Below are 16040 nucleotides of genomic sequence, written 5' to 3' on the forward strand. Positions count from 1 at the left end.
CCTTTATTGCGCCCCTGACTGCTGCTCCGGCCCCCACGTGTTCTTAGCCCAACATTAGGTGGCAAAGGCAGGTGGGTTGTAGTGGTGCTGCCCTCGGTTCTGGTGTAGCCTCACTGCTGCCAGCTGGTGCCACTGGTGTGGTAATAGCTGGGGTTTGCGGCCTCCAAATTGCCATAGCTTGTTGGGTGAAGCCACAGAACTGGTCATTAATATTAGTGACCTCCGAAGATGACATTTGGTGCAAGTGGTTCCCTAGTTTCTTAAGGAACGTATTCTGCTGCGGCCGGAGAGGAGTTGGTTCTAGCTGCACACGGGCAACTTGGTTCCGAATTACTAGCTCTTCTTTCTTTAATTAGATTCTTTCTTTGTGTCCATCCGTTTGCTGCTCGGTAGCTTCAGTCCGGTCACGCACTGGACTGCAGCTAGGTCCTGGTGAATGGTGCTTCGCTTTCCATGTTGGACCGGGGCGGTACGTAGCTGCCTGGTTTCCACTGATAAAAGTGGTTGCCTTTGGGGTGGGCCGTGGACGTTGCGTATCTTGGGCTTCCTCAGTAGCCTGTTGTGCAGCTGACCCCAGCTGAACGTCCAGGGTTACAGTTTGTTAGAATGTTCTGCAGCGTCTGCCGTTGCACTATCCCTTGCTGGTGATGCCGATCTGTCATCAGGAGATGGTGTTACTTGCTGACTTTGGTGACAAGGTGCGTCACGCCAGCATGGACCTTTAAATACGTAACAGACATTTTATTAGATTTTGTTATTTTCTAATAAATGTGTGAGGTTATTAGCAGTTCACATGTAAAATGATGTATATTTTTACACACGTGTTCAATGAGAATATGCATAAAAATTGTACAGTGCAATACTGCTGCGGCACAGTTTATTCGAGCATTTGCCCGTTCTGTGCCGCAGCAGTAGCCTGGCGCGCGCCCGAGTGTGACGGGCGCACGCCGAAGCAGCGGAAGAGCGCCCTCCGATCGGGGCGCTCTCCCTACCGCTGCCGGGTCCGCCGGGTCCCACGTAACCCCCTGCCGCTGTCCCGCGATCGCGGGACACCAGGGCTCCCTCGGGGAGCCCCTGGACACGCGTGCAGGGGGCGCACGCTCCCGATGACGCGTGACCGCGCGTCTATGACGCGCGGCACGCCGAGGGGCGGCCACTAGCAAGCCGGGAGATTTCCCGGCTTGCGGTACCGACCACACTTCAATAAAGTGTGTCGGTAGTGTATCTCTGATAAATGAAGACTTACAGTGAGAATGTGGAAGTACAGCTACATATTTTTTATATTTTTGTAACGGAATGCGATATTAACTCCAATTTAATGCATTTTGATGTATTCAGGTTTGAGGCCTTAATCCTTTTTCCCAAATTTGGTTTCTTTCTCTTTTTTGCCTTGATCACACACATTGTTTACACAAATCCACCACTCGTACAATTTATTAGTAGTTAACAGTTCCAAATATGAAAGTGATGGGGGCTCCAAAAGTCTGTTAATTATTTAATTATTTTCCATAGATGAGTAATAGAAATGTGGCATTACTATGGAGTGGGGATACTACTACTAGGTGATTTACTAGAGTTTGACACTTCTTAATTCTCCTGAAGGTAACACAAAAAATGATACTTCCACTTCGCTGCACCTCATTGGAGGCACGTGTAGTGTTAAAGAAAAAAAACTCACCAGAACTTGTAGTAAATCTTGAATAAGATGATCCTTCAATGTATCTCACCCACTCCTATAGCCAACTAGATTCTTTGGTGGCGTCTCCAGCCGCAGACAGGGATCCATACAGCAACAAAAATATGCTCAAACTGCAGCGCACTGACCAGGGAGACAGGTGGTATAAAAATGACAAATGTATTGTCTATCCAGCATTACAAAGAGGAGGTGTAGCGCCTCCTACGTGTTTATCAAGGATAAAGCACTATTTGTGTGAAACGCGTAGGAGGCGCTACACCTCCTTTTTGTAATGCTGGATAGACAATACATTTGTCATTTTTATACCACCTGTCTCCCGGGTCAGTGCGCTGCAGTTTGTGCATATTTTTTGTTGCTGTATCAATAGTAGTTAGTCTGTTAGTGGTCAAAAATTACTTTTTACAACTATAACACCTAAAAAAAAAAATAGATATAAATATATGTATATAATATAGCTCAGAAGCCCCCAATCAAGTTAATTTGGTTTACTGGGCATATAGGTACCAGAATTATTTTGTACAGCGAATATAAATCCCCCTGTGTGAGCACATTCACATGTCTCAGACAGGTCTGCAACGCTGCCCTTCCCCATTATCTCTTAGCATAGGGGTGCACACACTATTTGAGCTGCGCCCCCCTTACATCATTTGACGCCGCCTCGCCATGGCAACGGGCGTCAAATGACGCCGCCGGGTCATGTCACATGACCTTCCCATGGCGACGCGTCACACCAAGACTCTGAATCCCGGTAAGGGAAGTTGCAGGGGCCTCCCCCGATCCCCCGGCATTTCATTGAAATGCCTTGGGGAAGAGCGCGGGGCCTCTGCAACTGCTCGTGCCCCCCCAGAAAAATCCCCCCAGTTTGCGCACCCCTGTCTTAGCATACGGTCAGTTGCAAATTTCCCTTTAGGCCTGGGCCTAGTGCAGCAAAAATATCCGCCCCGTATACATTTATCGGTCCTGATGGGCGCCTCCTTGCTTTCTCCTTTCTGCTGCCCTCCTCCACTTTCCGATTCGCAGTGTCAAATGACGCCGTGTATGTCACCAGCGTGGCGTCACACGGCGTCTCGTTACCATGGCAGCGCGACGTCGCAGCATCAAATGACATAATGATGTCGCATTACCATGGCGATGAGACGCCATGTGATGTCACTTTGGTGACGTCCACGGCGTCATTTGACGTTGCGAATCGGAAGGAGGAGGGTGGCAGAAAGGAGGCGGCCGACACGTGTAAGTGCCATGGGGCGGCAGGTTTCTGAGTCTGCCGCCGCGTCATACAGTGCTTCCACTGCTACCAGGGTTTGTATTTAGGGGGCTGCTGGCTTGTTCTCTCAGGTACCAATACATATACTGTCACCATTGTACTTACAATGAACAACATCCAGTGTACCAGCATCCAGGAGCTTGTGTAGGGTTCCCACCACAATTAGTTGGGTTTGTTTGCAATCCAAAATGTACTGATTATGTGGAAGGTGAGAGGTGTCTCTTAAATTCCCCTGTGACCAAAGGGATAGAAGGAAACCCAGCAGTGTGTGTTATGTCATCTCCCTTTGAGAGCCCAGGCATGACATCCCAAATGTGAGATTCCTGATAAATCCCATGGACATGCCACAGCAGTGCTCTGACCTTAACTGACCCCTGAGATACCACAGCTTGCGGGTCAGAAGTGCGCATGATCCTTTGGTTGAGATGTTTGATTAGCAGAAGACTACTTTTCACAGCCAGGAAGTGCCACCACAATCCTACTCGTTGCTGGATTGTATGGAGATGCTTAGGATCAGGCTTTAGAGAAGATCTTCTGTAAACTCATTATGAGGGTCGTTTAATTGTGCATTTATAGGTAGCATCATACCAATGCACACTTTGACTCCCTGTGCCACAATCAAGCTTACAGTTCATTCGAACTTGCAGTTCATTGTTATCATCGACTGTTTCTCATGTCTTAATTCCCCATAAAAACAGCTTTTGGGGTTAAAAAAAACCCATAAAGCATGGTGCCACGCCACTCTGAAATCTCAATTATGCAGATCCACAGAGGATATTTAACTTCACACTGTTTTGTCAAAGTGTTGCTCAGTGGTTTTATTACTGCGTTTGAACTGGATTCAAATTCCAGTGTCGGCTCCCTGTGACCTTGGGCACGTGACTTTACCTCCCTCAGGCACCAGAAATTAGATTGTAAGCTGTTTGGGGCAGGGACTTGTTGTGCCTGCAAAATTCTATGTGTAGCTCTGAGTACAATAAAAATTAATTTAGACCGGCACTCAAACAGTAAATACTTGCTGACGCAAGGAGTAATTTACCAAAATAGATTTAATTAAATTTAAAAAATATATATTTTACAAAAATACTGTTACATCACAAATTGATTCTCACAGAGGGTGTAAATGGCACGTCGGGCGTCCTGAAGCCCGAGGAAAAGGCAGGTTGCCCTGAAACGCTAGTGTGGTAAATATGTATCTCTAAATTTACTTTTCACTTACCATTTACACGCTGAGAGAATCAATTTGTGATTGAACAGTGTTTTTTGTTAAATAATTTGTTGTAAATTTAGATTAAATCTATTTGTGTAAATGACTCATTGAGTTAGCAGGTATACTGTGTTACATACATGCTCCGGTCCCATTGCGTACGTTAATGCGGGGTATACCTGTGTTACATACATGCTCCGGTCCCATTGCGTACGTTAATGCGGGATATGCCTGTGTTACATACATGCTCCCGTCCCATTGCGTACGTTAATGCGGGGTATGCCTGTGTTACATACATGCTCCAGTCCCACTGCGTACGTTAATGCGGGGTATGCCTGTGTTACATACATGCTCCGGTCCCATTGCGTACGTTAATGTGGGGTATGCCTGTGTTACATACACGCTCCGGTCCCATTGCGTACGTTAATGCGGGGTATGCCTGTGTTACATACATGCTCCGGTCCCATTGCGTACGTTAATGCGGGGTATGCCTGTGTTACATACATGCTCCGGTCCCATTGCGTACGTTAATGCGGGGTATGCCTGTGTTACATACACGCTCCGGTCCCATTGCGTACGTTAATGCGGGGTATGCCTGTGTTACATACATGCTCCGGTCCCATTGCGTACATTAATGCGGGGTATGCCTGTGTTACATACACGCTCCGGTCCCATTGCGTACATTAATGCGGGGTATGCCTGTATATTGTTTGAGTGCCGGTCTAAATTCATTTTTGGTATATATTGGTTGGACCTGTTGTTGGAGTTGCTGGACCAGAGCACTAGATATACACATCGAGAAAGGGTGAAAGTAAGTTCTATGTTTTGTATTTTATAGCTCTGAGTACACGGTCAGCGCTATACAAGGAAAATATATATTATTATTATTTTCTGAGCTTGCTTTCGCATTCCTTTTTATGGAGATAAAAATGCCGCTGGCCATTCAGCTAATCACCTACGTCACCATCCTCCAAAACATAGCATTACATGATACTGTTTTATACAGATAATTCCCTCGTGGAACGGTTACTGTGAAGGTTCTACCAGCAGCGAAGAGTTTAGCCACCCATTTGTTCTAGGTTATAGTCTATGTGCTAGAGATGGATTTGAAAACTCCTATAACAAAATTAGATTGTCAGTTCTTTGGGACAGGAACTCATTGTGTTTTATTGTACTATATCTGTGCTGAATTCATTAACAGCACTGTTTGAGGATGCAATGTTATTAAGGATGTTACTGATGTTTCCTTTGTGTGTTTATCCTAAGGTTGCGGGGGGCCCCGACTCCAGCTCTCCAGATCTACCTTACACTCCCCTGCCATCTGTATCCAGGGACCCGACCAATCACAGAGGTACGATGCACATACAGTATTATTTATTTAGTCTTTTACTGCAAGGTGGTAAAAAGTTTACTGCGTGTCCTCTCTCTCTCTCTCTCTCACACGGCTCAGTCTCGCTGCCTCAGCAGTCTTTATCTGTAGGCTGCACTTTTCCAGCAGCTGATGAGAAACCTGCTCTTGTCAGGCCCACAGCCTGTAAGTCACGTTAAGGAGGATTTAGATGTAGCACGGTGGCACCGAGAATACATTCCTTGACTTATATGGCTACCTGATCATTTCCTTAACCCCTTTGGCGCTGAGATTCCGCAGCGTGTTTTGCACGGATCAACTTCTTGAGTGCCAAGTATTTCTACCAGAATTTGGTCTTCGGCGCCTAGAAGTCACTTGCGAAGCCACACAGGCAGAATCAGGTTGACATTTAAGCACCATCTTTATAGACTTTTCAAGGGTTTGCGAGACATTGCGCAGCCTAACTGCAAGGAACAGGACATTCAATGTCACTGAATACGCTGCTTTCTTTAGGGGCTCAAACCCAATTGGATTCAAATATAGAAAGTCTAAAATTGCAGTGATCAGGTCTGAGTTATACAACATTATTTGTTTAATAAACTAATTAGCAAATTTGTTTAGGAAGACATGGAAATGTTTGCTTCAAAACAGTGGTTTTTCAAAAATATAAAGCACGGGATAATTTCACAACGAGGACAGAGATCAGGATAATTAATGGGAAAGCGCAAGCAGTCTGTGATTCAAATATTTGTATTGTGATCTCCCAGCTGTAACTACACCTGCGAACGCTTTGTTGCCTGAGGGAGATGCATAGTGCATTGCAGGCGTCTCTGGAAGGAAGGTGGCCCCTCTGAGACCGTCTATCTCTGAGACCGTCTACCTCTGAGACCTTCTACCTCTGAGACCGTCTACCTCTGAGACCTTCTACCTCTGAGACCGTCTACCTCTGAGACCGTCTACCTCTGAGACCGTCTACCTCTGAGACCGTCTACCTCTGAGACCTTCTACCTCTGAGACCGTCTACCTCTGAGACCGTCTACCTCTGAGACCGTCTACCTCTGAGACCGTCTACCTCTGAGACCGTCTACCTCTGAGACCGTCTACCTCTGAGACCGTCTACCTCTGAGACCGTCTACCTCTGAGACCTTCTACCTCTGAGACCGTCTACCTCTGAGACCGTCAACCTCTGAGACCTTCTACCTCTGAGACCGTCTACCTCTGAGACCGTCTACCTCTGAGACCGTCTACCTCTGAGACCGTCTACCTCTGAGACCTTCTACCTCTGAGACCTTCTACCTCTGAGACCTTCTACCTCTGAGACCGTCTACCTCTGAGACCTTCTACCTCTGAGACCGTCTACCTCTGAGACCGTCTACCTCTGAGACCGTCTACCTCTGAGACCTTCTACCTCTGAGACCGTCTACCTCTGAGACCTTCTACCTCTGAGACCTTCTACCTCTGAGACCTTCTACCTCTGAGACCTTCTACCTCTGAGACCGTCTACCTCTGAGACCGTCTACCTCTGAGACCTTCTACCTCTGAGACTGTCTACCTCTGAGACCTTCTACCTCTGAGACCTACCTCTGAGACCTTCTACTTCTGAGACCTTCTACTTCTGAGACCTTCTACCTCTGAGACATCCAACTGGTTTCTTTCAAGGGATGTGTACCATGATGGCAGTATCATGGTCAAGAGGAAGTGCCTCTATGTCCGTCCTCATTGAGGTATCGCCTTTTGTTCGCGCGCGCAGCTGCGCAGACTATGGACTCAGCCTTAGACCGCGATTATCGTGCCAGCGACGCGACATGGCATCAAAACAAATGTATTGATGCCGTCGCGGGCGCTTATAGTGGAGAGGCGCGGCGGCTTGGTCGCGATCGCTGGAAGTCACTTGAATTCGATTTTTCCAGCGACCGCAGCGTGACGTCAGCGTCGCCGGCACTACAAGCGCGGCCTTATGCTGCACATCCACACTACAAAGTTGATGTTGCCTCTGCTTACCGTGCACCCCAAAACTGGAACAACCTACCGGAGACTCTCACAGCCGCCACACGTTTAAGTTCTTTCAAAACTAAGGCTGTCTCACATATTAATCTGGTCTGTAACTATTACATAAGCCTATAATATACATCTTCTCTAACTGTGCATGCAATGTATTGTATATAATGTATACCCTGCTCACTTAATGTAACTATGTATTTGTCATCATAACTCTGTGGACATACTTGAAAACGAGCGGTAACTCTCAGTGTATTACTTCCTGGTAACACATTTAATTAATTAATTAACCAAGCCTTTGTTCCCACCTGGACCCAGAGATTCCTACTCAAACCCAGGCACTCCCTGGTCATACAGGAGGAAATTCTGTCTGGCAGTGAAGTGGGTTAATTAATTTGGCCTTTGATGGTGTTTTGCCATTCACATGCTCTCCCACTCCACAGTAAGAGAAGCTGCACTGAGGGTAATTACTCATGCCACGAAGTCACTGGCAGTCCTGCTTTGTTGTTATTGGCATGGTTATTAGGCCAGTCTCTGCCATGTGCATCACCTCTTGCGGTTGGAAATTGATTGCTGGGAATGTCAGCCCATCGTTCATCAAACAACTCAGCGTAATTAGTGGCATTACGCAGCTTCCGACAGAGGAGCAGCACTTTGGAAGTTGTTTTGTTCTTCGATGCATTACTCTGTTCCTCACCTTCCCTGTGTCACCGTTCCGTTTACAGGAGGGGTGGGCAACGCCAGTCCTCAAGGGCCACTAACAGGTCAGGTTTTAAGGATATCCCTGCTTCAGTACTGATTGAGCCACCTGTGCTGAAGCATGGATATCCTGAAAACCTGACCTGTTGGCGGCCCTTGAGGACTGGAGTTGCCCACCCCTGGTATACAGGATATACACAAGGCACACAGGGGAGTTCCTGCCACTTCTTGGGCTGGGTAGTTCATGGTTTGATGCGAATAAGAAGTAATGGCAATAGAAGCCACGTGACAAGCGGTTTTATTAGTGACTGGAGACTAAAGGGTGTTGTTCACAATTCAGTTTATTACCCCTATAAACAACTGTTCTCTGACTATTGTTCAGTGAAGCCCAAGTGATATCTGGGTGTCTTTGTTCTGCGGTGGTTGTGTAAGAGAAAACAAGAAGTTGGTGATGTATCAAGGCAAATTTGGAGCTAAATGTTTGTGTCCATTTCACATACTGTAGCATCTCCTTGTGTCAAGGTCCCCAGGTTTTTGTTACACGTTTTGCCCCATGTGAATTAGTTTCAGATTTGGGTAGAGTCGATAGAAGTGACGTGATGCAGATTATAATAACGTGGATCACATTCTGCGTCTCTGTGCATCGATTTTCTTGTGGTATTTGCGAGATAATAAATCTGGCAGGTAGGAAATGGCGGAAACCTTTCTGGACAGCACTGTCTCACATTTGAGGCAAACACAAGCAGAAAATGCAGCGATGTGTCCAAACAAACTTCTGTTTGCACTGTCTGTACATTCATACATCACGCAGAAGTCCATGCTTCACTAATGCATCTTCTGTAGCTACAACGGGATAGTGAAAGTGCTTCAATAGCAGACCCTCTCCCCTCGTGGGACAGGGGCTGCAGCGCTGTGCAGTTTAATTCATGCAGATGTAGATAACATTATACAAAGATGAGTTTACACCTCTTCCAGGCCTGTCTTGGTGACTGTGTAATAGTGCCGATATTAGACTGTGATGTATAAATCTTTGTCTGTGAATCCATCCTTGTTTAATTCATCACATGTTGACTGCAACAGTCCTTTCCAATCCGTAACCTAATTAAAGTGAAAGCAGGACTCTCTATGGCTGTTTTTTTTGGCTGAGATTAAGTGTTTCTAAGGTATGAGAGTCATTAGGGACAGGCAGTGAGGAAGTGCTGGGTCAAATCCCTAATTATATCATTTATTTAAAATGACAGAAAAATGCCAGCACAATAAGTTTATTGCAAAACAAAATTTTAAAAATTCCATATTAGGTGAAGTACAGCCATATCAAAGTTTGGGTCCCCAAATGGGTCATTATCAGGATGGAAGGCGTGAATAAACCCCCCCCCCCCAAATAAATAACCTTTTATACTGCACTATCCCTTGCGGTGTTGGCGCCAAATAAGCAAAGTGCCCCACTGGCAACAAAAGTGTTGCTAGGATACATGCTATACAAAAGGACATTAAACAGTAACAATATATATTTCTCAGGCATCACAATGAGGAGTGTACAGAATGTAATCTTTATTATAAGTGTAGCCCTTTTTGTGAACGCCTGCAATAAGGAACTACTGTGGTGCATGTACCTGTGTCCTCAGGAGCTCTGAGCCTCCGCTATTTGGGAGCCTGGGGTCATACCTTTATTAATCGCGGTGCAGCGCCTCCACTTGCCCAGGATCCCCATGATAGAGATTATACCCTGAGCAAGAACATCACAACAGCATTATGCAACAGCAACCTTTTATATATCATGCATAAAGAACAAATGATCTGCAGAATAAACATATGACATTACACACACACACCGTGGCTCGGCCACACCTTATTAGGGATAATGTCCTGTACATAGGTGGCTCTGCCACTCTCCCTAGGAGTATGTCTTATAACCAGTATAGGTATGGTACCATAGGATTTGCACAGTTGGCCCAATTAGTTAGTGGGAGGCGGGATCAGCGCCTGGTGACCGGTGTAGGTGCACTTATAAACAATGATACCTTCCGGTCACTGCGATGACCATCACACTCCACGCAGGGTCCTAGCGTTGCTCCAGCCTTTCGCCGTCACTCCTTGCTGCAGCGCCGTCTGTATCCAATCCAAGATGGCGGCCGCAGCTCCGCAGCCAAATCACACTAATGGGAAATGTCCCTACCAACTAAGGCCGTCCTTACAAAACAGCACCCTACGATGACAGGGGAATACTCCTCGGGCCGGGGGGATACCTTTCACCTAAGCGGACGGGTCACTGACCCTCCGCTCGCGCACACGAGGTTCCGCCAACCTCCTCCTTCACCTCCCTCTCTGCTCTGACCCACCGCCCACACGCATCCGGTTCCTCTATACAGAGTCTCGCACCCGATTGGTTCTCAGCCTCAGCTGACTCTCTCGCAGTTCGGAGTTCAGAGTTCAAACCCCCAAAGTCTCCACAGATTGGTTACCCTTCGCGCGCTTCTCTCGCGCATGCGCAGCCCAACTTGTACACAGTGACCTTGCTGACAGAATGACTAATATGGCGCTGCCTTTGTGATTGACAGCGCGGAACCTTTAGATATATATATGCACATCCTTACATTCTCCCCTCTCCAGAATCCAACGTCCCCGCTGGACTACATAAACCACATATATATCTAACTATTTACACAACCCTCTCAGTCCTAGATCAGATTACACATTCCGTTAATCAGTACCATCATAGCTTGCATCCTATGCCGAGCCCACTGCTGAGCCTCATAGTGGGGTGCCCCAAATTGATCATATGCCATTCGCATGGGAGGCTGACAGGCTCTTTGACTTCGCCGGGGTTGATTCTCCTCTGCTTCTTCTGCAGAGTATCCAGTCTCAATTTGTGCTTCCATCTCTACCCTTGAGGGATTTCCAACATTAGTACTGTCTCTTTGGGGTGTGAAACATGGACTTTGAGGATCTAGGGGCTGACTCGCGGGAGTCAAAGGGTCAATGTTCGGGCCAAGAGGCTCTTTACCCGTGGCTCCTTCGGGAGATGCCTCCGCGGCCGGAAGGCCCCTTTGAGAGGTTCCTTCCATTGGATCCTCAGAGGTGGCAATTTTTACAGTCTCTGGGCCATCCTCTGTGTGTTCAACTCCTCCATCTATGGGCGTGGCTGGGACTTCCAATTCATCCGTCCCTACTCGAGGTATGGGAAGCAGATGATTCCTATGCCACACTTTTACACGGCCTTCAGAATCCTTGATCCGGTACACAGGAAGACCAGGCATTTGTGACTCCACCTCATACACACCCTCCCGCCACCGGTCTGCCAATTTATGCTTCCCAGGAACACCTAAGTTGCGTAAGAGGACCGCATCTCCGGGGTGAATTTCCTTATGACGTACTTTGTGATCGTAGCGCCTTTTATTTCCCGCATTCAGTTGCGCAGTCGTCCGTTCAGCCAATTTATAGGCCAACTGTAAACTGTCCCTTAGTCGCTGGACATATCGGAAATGCGTCCTATTGGATACCCCATCGGTAGATATCCGCAGGCGCACATCCACCGGTAACCGGGCTTCTCTTCCGAACATCAAAAAATACGGGGTATACCCAGTGGACTCATGTCGGGTACAATTATACGCATGTACCAATGCCTCGACGTGTTTACTCCACTCCGTCTTTTGCGGGCTCGTCAGAGTTCCTAACATATCTAACAAAGTGCGATTGAACCGTTCAGGCAAAGCATCCCCTTCGGGGTGGTACGGGGTAGTACGCGACTTGGCAATGTTCAGTAGTGTGAGCAACTCCCGTATCAGTGTACTCTCAAAGTCTCTGCCCTGATCAGAGTGAAGACGATTCGGCAACCCATAGTGAATGAAATATTTCTTCCATAGTACTCGGGCCACCGTTACGGCCTTCTGGTCTTTCGTAGGGAACGCTTGGGCATACCTAGTATAGTGGTCAGTGATCACTAGAACATTACTAACTCCCCGATTGTCGGGCTCGATACAGAGAAAATCCATACATAAACGGACCGTCCCGTTCTTCTTGCGGACTACCACAATGGGTGAGGCGTAAGGGCTCCGAGATTCCTGCACGATGCCAGCCGTTTTCATCTCGTCGATTAATCCCCTCACTTCGTCAACATCCCTGGGGGCAAGCCGGCGGGAGCGCTCCCGGAAGGGGGTAGCGTCGCTCATTCGGATGGTATGGTGGGCGCTGCGACTGCAACCCACGTCCATATCACCAGTGGAGAACACACTCCTTCGGTCGTGTAGCTCGTTCAGCAGCCTCTTCCTCCATACATCCGGGAGTGGCGAGTCGCCGAAGTCAAATTCCAACACTGACTCGACGGTAGTAGGTGGGCACCTAGAGGGTCCCGTCGAAACCTTCTCCTCAGGAGTTACAGGGTATATCCTTCCCAGCGTCTGCCGCCTGTCGATAGTCATGGGGTACGGGGATATATTCTGCACGTACACCCAGGTGCGCCTCGGAATCTTCCCGGGCCATTCCTTGACAGAGGCTAGTACTTTGTATCCCAAGCGTTGTTCGTCCTGGGCCATACTTTCCACGGTGAAGAGTTGATCCTCCAACCGTCGTCGGGGGTAGTGACAAGCGGCGACCATCATTCGTCCTTCCCCCGGGGGAATTTGAGTCAGTCCCCATTCTTGACTGTAAAGGACGCCATACTCTTCTTCAGCCGCAATTCTACCGCAGACCTCTTGGAGGGCGGGACAGGCCGCTAAGGCCAGCAGTGGGGCTTCTCCCGCTTCTTGCAAAAACTGGCGAAACACCGCGCGCACAATGTCAGCGTTGGTCCCCAAGATGATTGGGGCGCTGGGGTGGTCCTGAGGTTCGGGGCACACTAAGGCCTCCACTTCCATGGGGTGATGTTTACCAGTATTCAGCTGGAGAATATCTAACTGCACCTTTACTACTCCGTCTATGGGGTAATCTTCATGACTCAATCCCCGTAGTCGCAGGGCATCCGCAGATAACAACGGCAGTCGGTGGAGATGTTGGTCGTAGAAGGGCCGGTATACGATGGTTACTTGAGAACCCGTATCCAACAATGCGGCGGCGTAGATGCCTTCGATAACTACGCGAACAATGGAAGCGGGGCCAATTCGGGAGCTCTGAGAGGGCGGCAACACCTTTTCATCCTCCAGGGGTTGGCACGGCATCGATTGCGCCGGTCGGGACGACGTCCTCCGCGAGGTGGGGCAGTGGGCCCGTAAATGCCCCATCTTTCCACATGCGTAACACTGCATTTGGCTGAGGTAAGCTTCGTCTCTCCTGGTTGGGGGACTTCGCCCAGTCGGGGGACGAGGTCTGAGTGTCACTGGGGTAGGGACATCCTCGGAATCGGGATCCCCAGGGTCGGGCACGTCGGGCTTTGGGTCCACTTTCTTGGCTTCTTTACCCCCGGGCGGTGGCTTCTTCCCAGTGGCTAAGTCACGCCCTAACAACACCATCTCGTGCGCTTGGACCCGATCCATTAAGTCGTGAAACGACAGGGCTTGTCCGGGCGTTATGCAGCTACTGACCCGCACCGACACGGGGTGTAGGGGTAGGAGGCCCCTCAGCAACTGAGTGGTACGTAGTCCGTTGGCTTCTTTCCTCGGCAACACGCCTTTCCTCACCATATTCCAAAGATCCAGGTGTAGTCGCCTGAGAAAATCGGATACCATTTCCCCTTCCTTCTGGGCTAACGCATGAAATTTTGACATCAAAGTGTACATATCCACCGGAGCTCCATACGCCTTGGTTAGGCAGTAGATGAGATCCGCTGCATCAGCTTCCGGGTTGTCATCACGGTAGTAGTGCACCATGTGGGACGCGGGGGGTCGTAGGCACTCGACGATGCGCTGTCTGCGGACCGCGTCCGTGCAGGTCCATTCAGGCAGTACCTGTTCGGTATGATCCAACCAGTCCTCTATCCCTACTTCCCCTTGGGGCGTGGGTTTCTCACCGGAGAAGGCCTTTAACTTCCTGTACTGGAGCGACTGGGTGGTATTGTGGATAGCGGCGGCTAGTGCGGGAAAAGAGGTGTCTCCCGGTAAGCTATCCCCAACGGCAGGGTGAGCGTCCAATCTTGATAGGCTAAGTCGGTTGAGGCCAGCCCGCAGGCCGGACGGGGTAGATGAGGAGCCTAGGCTCAGGGCTGCGGGCCAGCGAGGGTGCAGGCCACGGTCAGGGGAGTGGTCTGGGCCTCCCGTCGCGGCGCCAACGGTGGGGGTATACTCTCTCCGGGGGGTGGAAGTGGCCAGGGGCACAGGGGTGTCCGCCTGGACTATGGGACAGCGCACCCCCGGGGCCTCGGGCAGCAGCAGTATACGGGGCAAAGCCTCGGGGCATATATCTTGTTCAGTGGCATACAAGATCCGGCGCCAGGTCTGGTCGCGGTCATAAAAATGGTCTTGTACTTGGGCATTGTCCAGGAGAGGGAGCTTTCGGACCTGCTCGGTCACTGTGCCTAACGAGATCATGGCGGGGACATGGCCCAGCGCGAAAACACGGTTCAAGGGAATCCCGCGCCGTTGGGCCCACTTGCGCACCTCGAGCGCCGAGGGCACCGACATGATGTGGGTTGGTTGCACAATAGAGACAAAAAATGTGGGGGCACCCCAGGTCTAAGATCTCAGCAGCGCCTCCAAATGTAGCCCTTTTTGTGAACGCCTGCAATAAGGAACTACTGTGGTGCATGTACCTGTGTCCTCAGGAGCTCTGAGCCTCCGCTATTTGGGAGCCTGGGGTCATACCTTTATTAATCGCGGTGCAGCGCCTCCACTTGCCCAGGATCCCCATGATAGAGATTATACCCTGAGCAAGAACATCACAACAGCATTATGCAACAGCAACCTTTTATATATCATGCATAAAGAACAAATGATCTGCAGAATAAACATATGACATTACACACACACACCGTGGCTCGGCCACACCTTATTAGGGATAATGTCCTGTACATAGGTGGCTCTGCCACTCTCCCTAGGAGTATGTCTTATAACCAGTATAGGTATGGTACCATAGGATTTGCACAGTTGGCCCAATTAGTTAGTGGGAGGCGGGATCAGCGCCTGGTGACCGGTGTAGGTGCACTTATAAACAATGATACCTTCCGGTCACTGCGATGACCATCACACTCCACGCAGGGTCCTAGCGTTGCTCCAGCCTTTCGCCGTCACTCCTTGCTGCAGCGCCGTCTGTATCCAATCCAAGATGGCGGCCGCAGCTCCGCAGCCAAATCACACTAATGGGAAATGTCCCTACCAACTAAGGCCGTCCTTACAAAACAGCACCCTACGATGACAGGGGAATACTCCTCGGGCCGGGGGGATACCTTTCACCTAAGCGGACGGGTCACTGACCCTCCGCTCGCGCACACGAGGTTCCGCCAACCTCCTCCTTCACCTCCCTCTCTGCTCTGACCCACCGCCCACACGCATCCGGTTCCTCTATACAGAGTCTCGCACCCGATTGGTTCTCAGCCTCAGCTGACTCTCTCGCAGTTCGGAGTTCAGAGTTCAAACCCCCAAAGTCTCCACAGATTGGTTACCCTTCGCGCGCTTCTCTCGCGCATGCGCAGCCCAACTTGTACACAGTGACCTTGCTGACAGAATGACTAATATGGCGCTGCCTTTGTGATTGACAGCGCGGAACCTTTAGATATATATATGCACATCCTTACATAAGTCTTATTGTTGATAATATCAATCTAAACTCCTTAGCTCAGGGGTTGTCAACTCCAGTCCTCAAGACCCCCCACAGGTCAGATTTTAAGGCTATCCCAGCTTCAGCACAGGACTGAGCCACTGATTGAGCCACCTGTGCTGAAGCCAGGATATCCTGAAAACCT

The 16040-nt window shown here is 49.3% G+C and overlaps 1 protein-coding gene across 2 annotated transcripts in view; it reads left to right on the top strand.

The window, feature by feature from the left end:
- LRMDA (leucine rich melanocyte differentiation associated) overlaps nucleotides 1–16040 on the top strand; it is a 522263-nt gene that overhangs the window by 440086 nt on the left and 66137 nt on the right. For both annotated transcript variants that reach the window (XM_075610346.1, XM_075610344.1), the window contains one exon: nucleotides 5434–5518. In XM_075610346.1, coding sequence (XP_075466461.1) covers nucleotides 5434–5518 — 85 coding nt within the window. The remainder of the gene's footprint in view (nucleotides 1–5433; nucleotides 5519–16040) is intronic.

This window comes from Ascaphus truei, chromosome 8 (genome assembly GCF_040206685.1).
Source record: "Ascaphus truei isolate aAscTru1 chromosome 8, aAscTru1.hap1, whole genome shotgun sequence".
In the NCBI taxonomy this organism is placed as follows: Eukaryota; Metazoa; Chordata; class Amphibia; order Anura; family Ascaphidae; genus Ascaphus; species Ascaphus truei.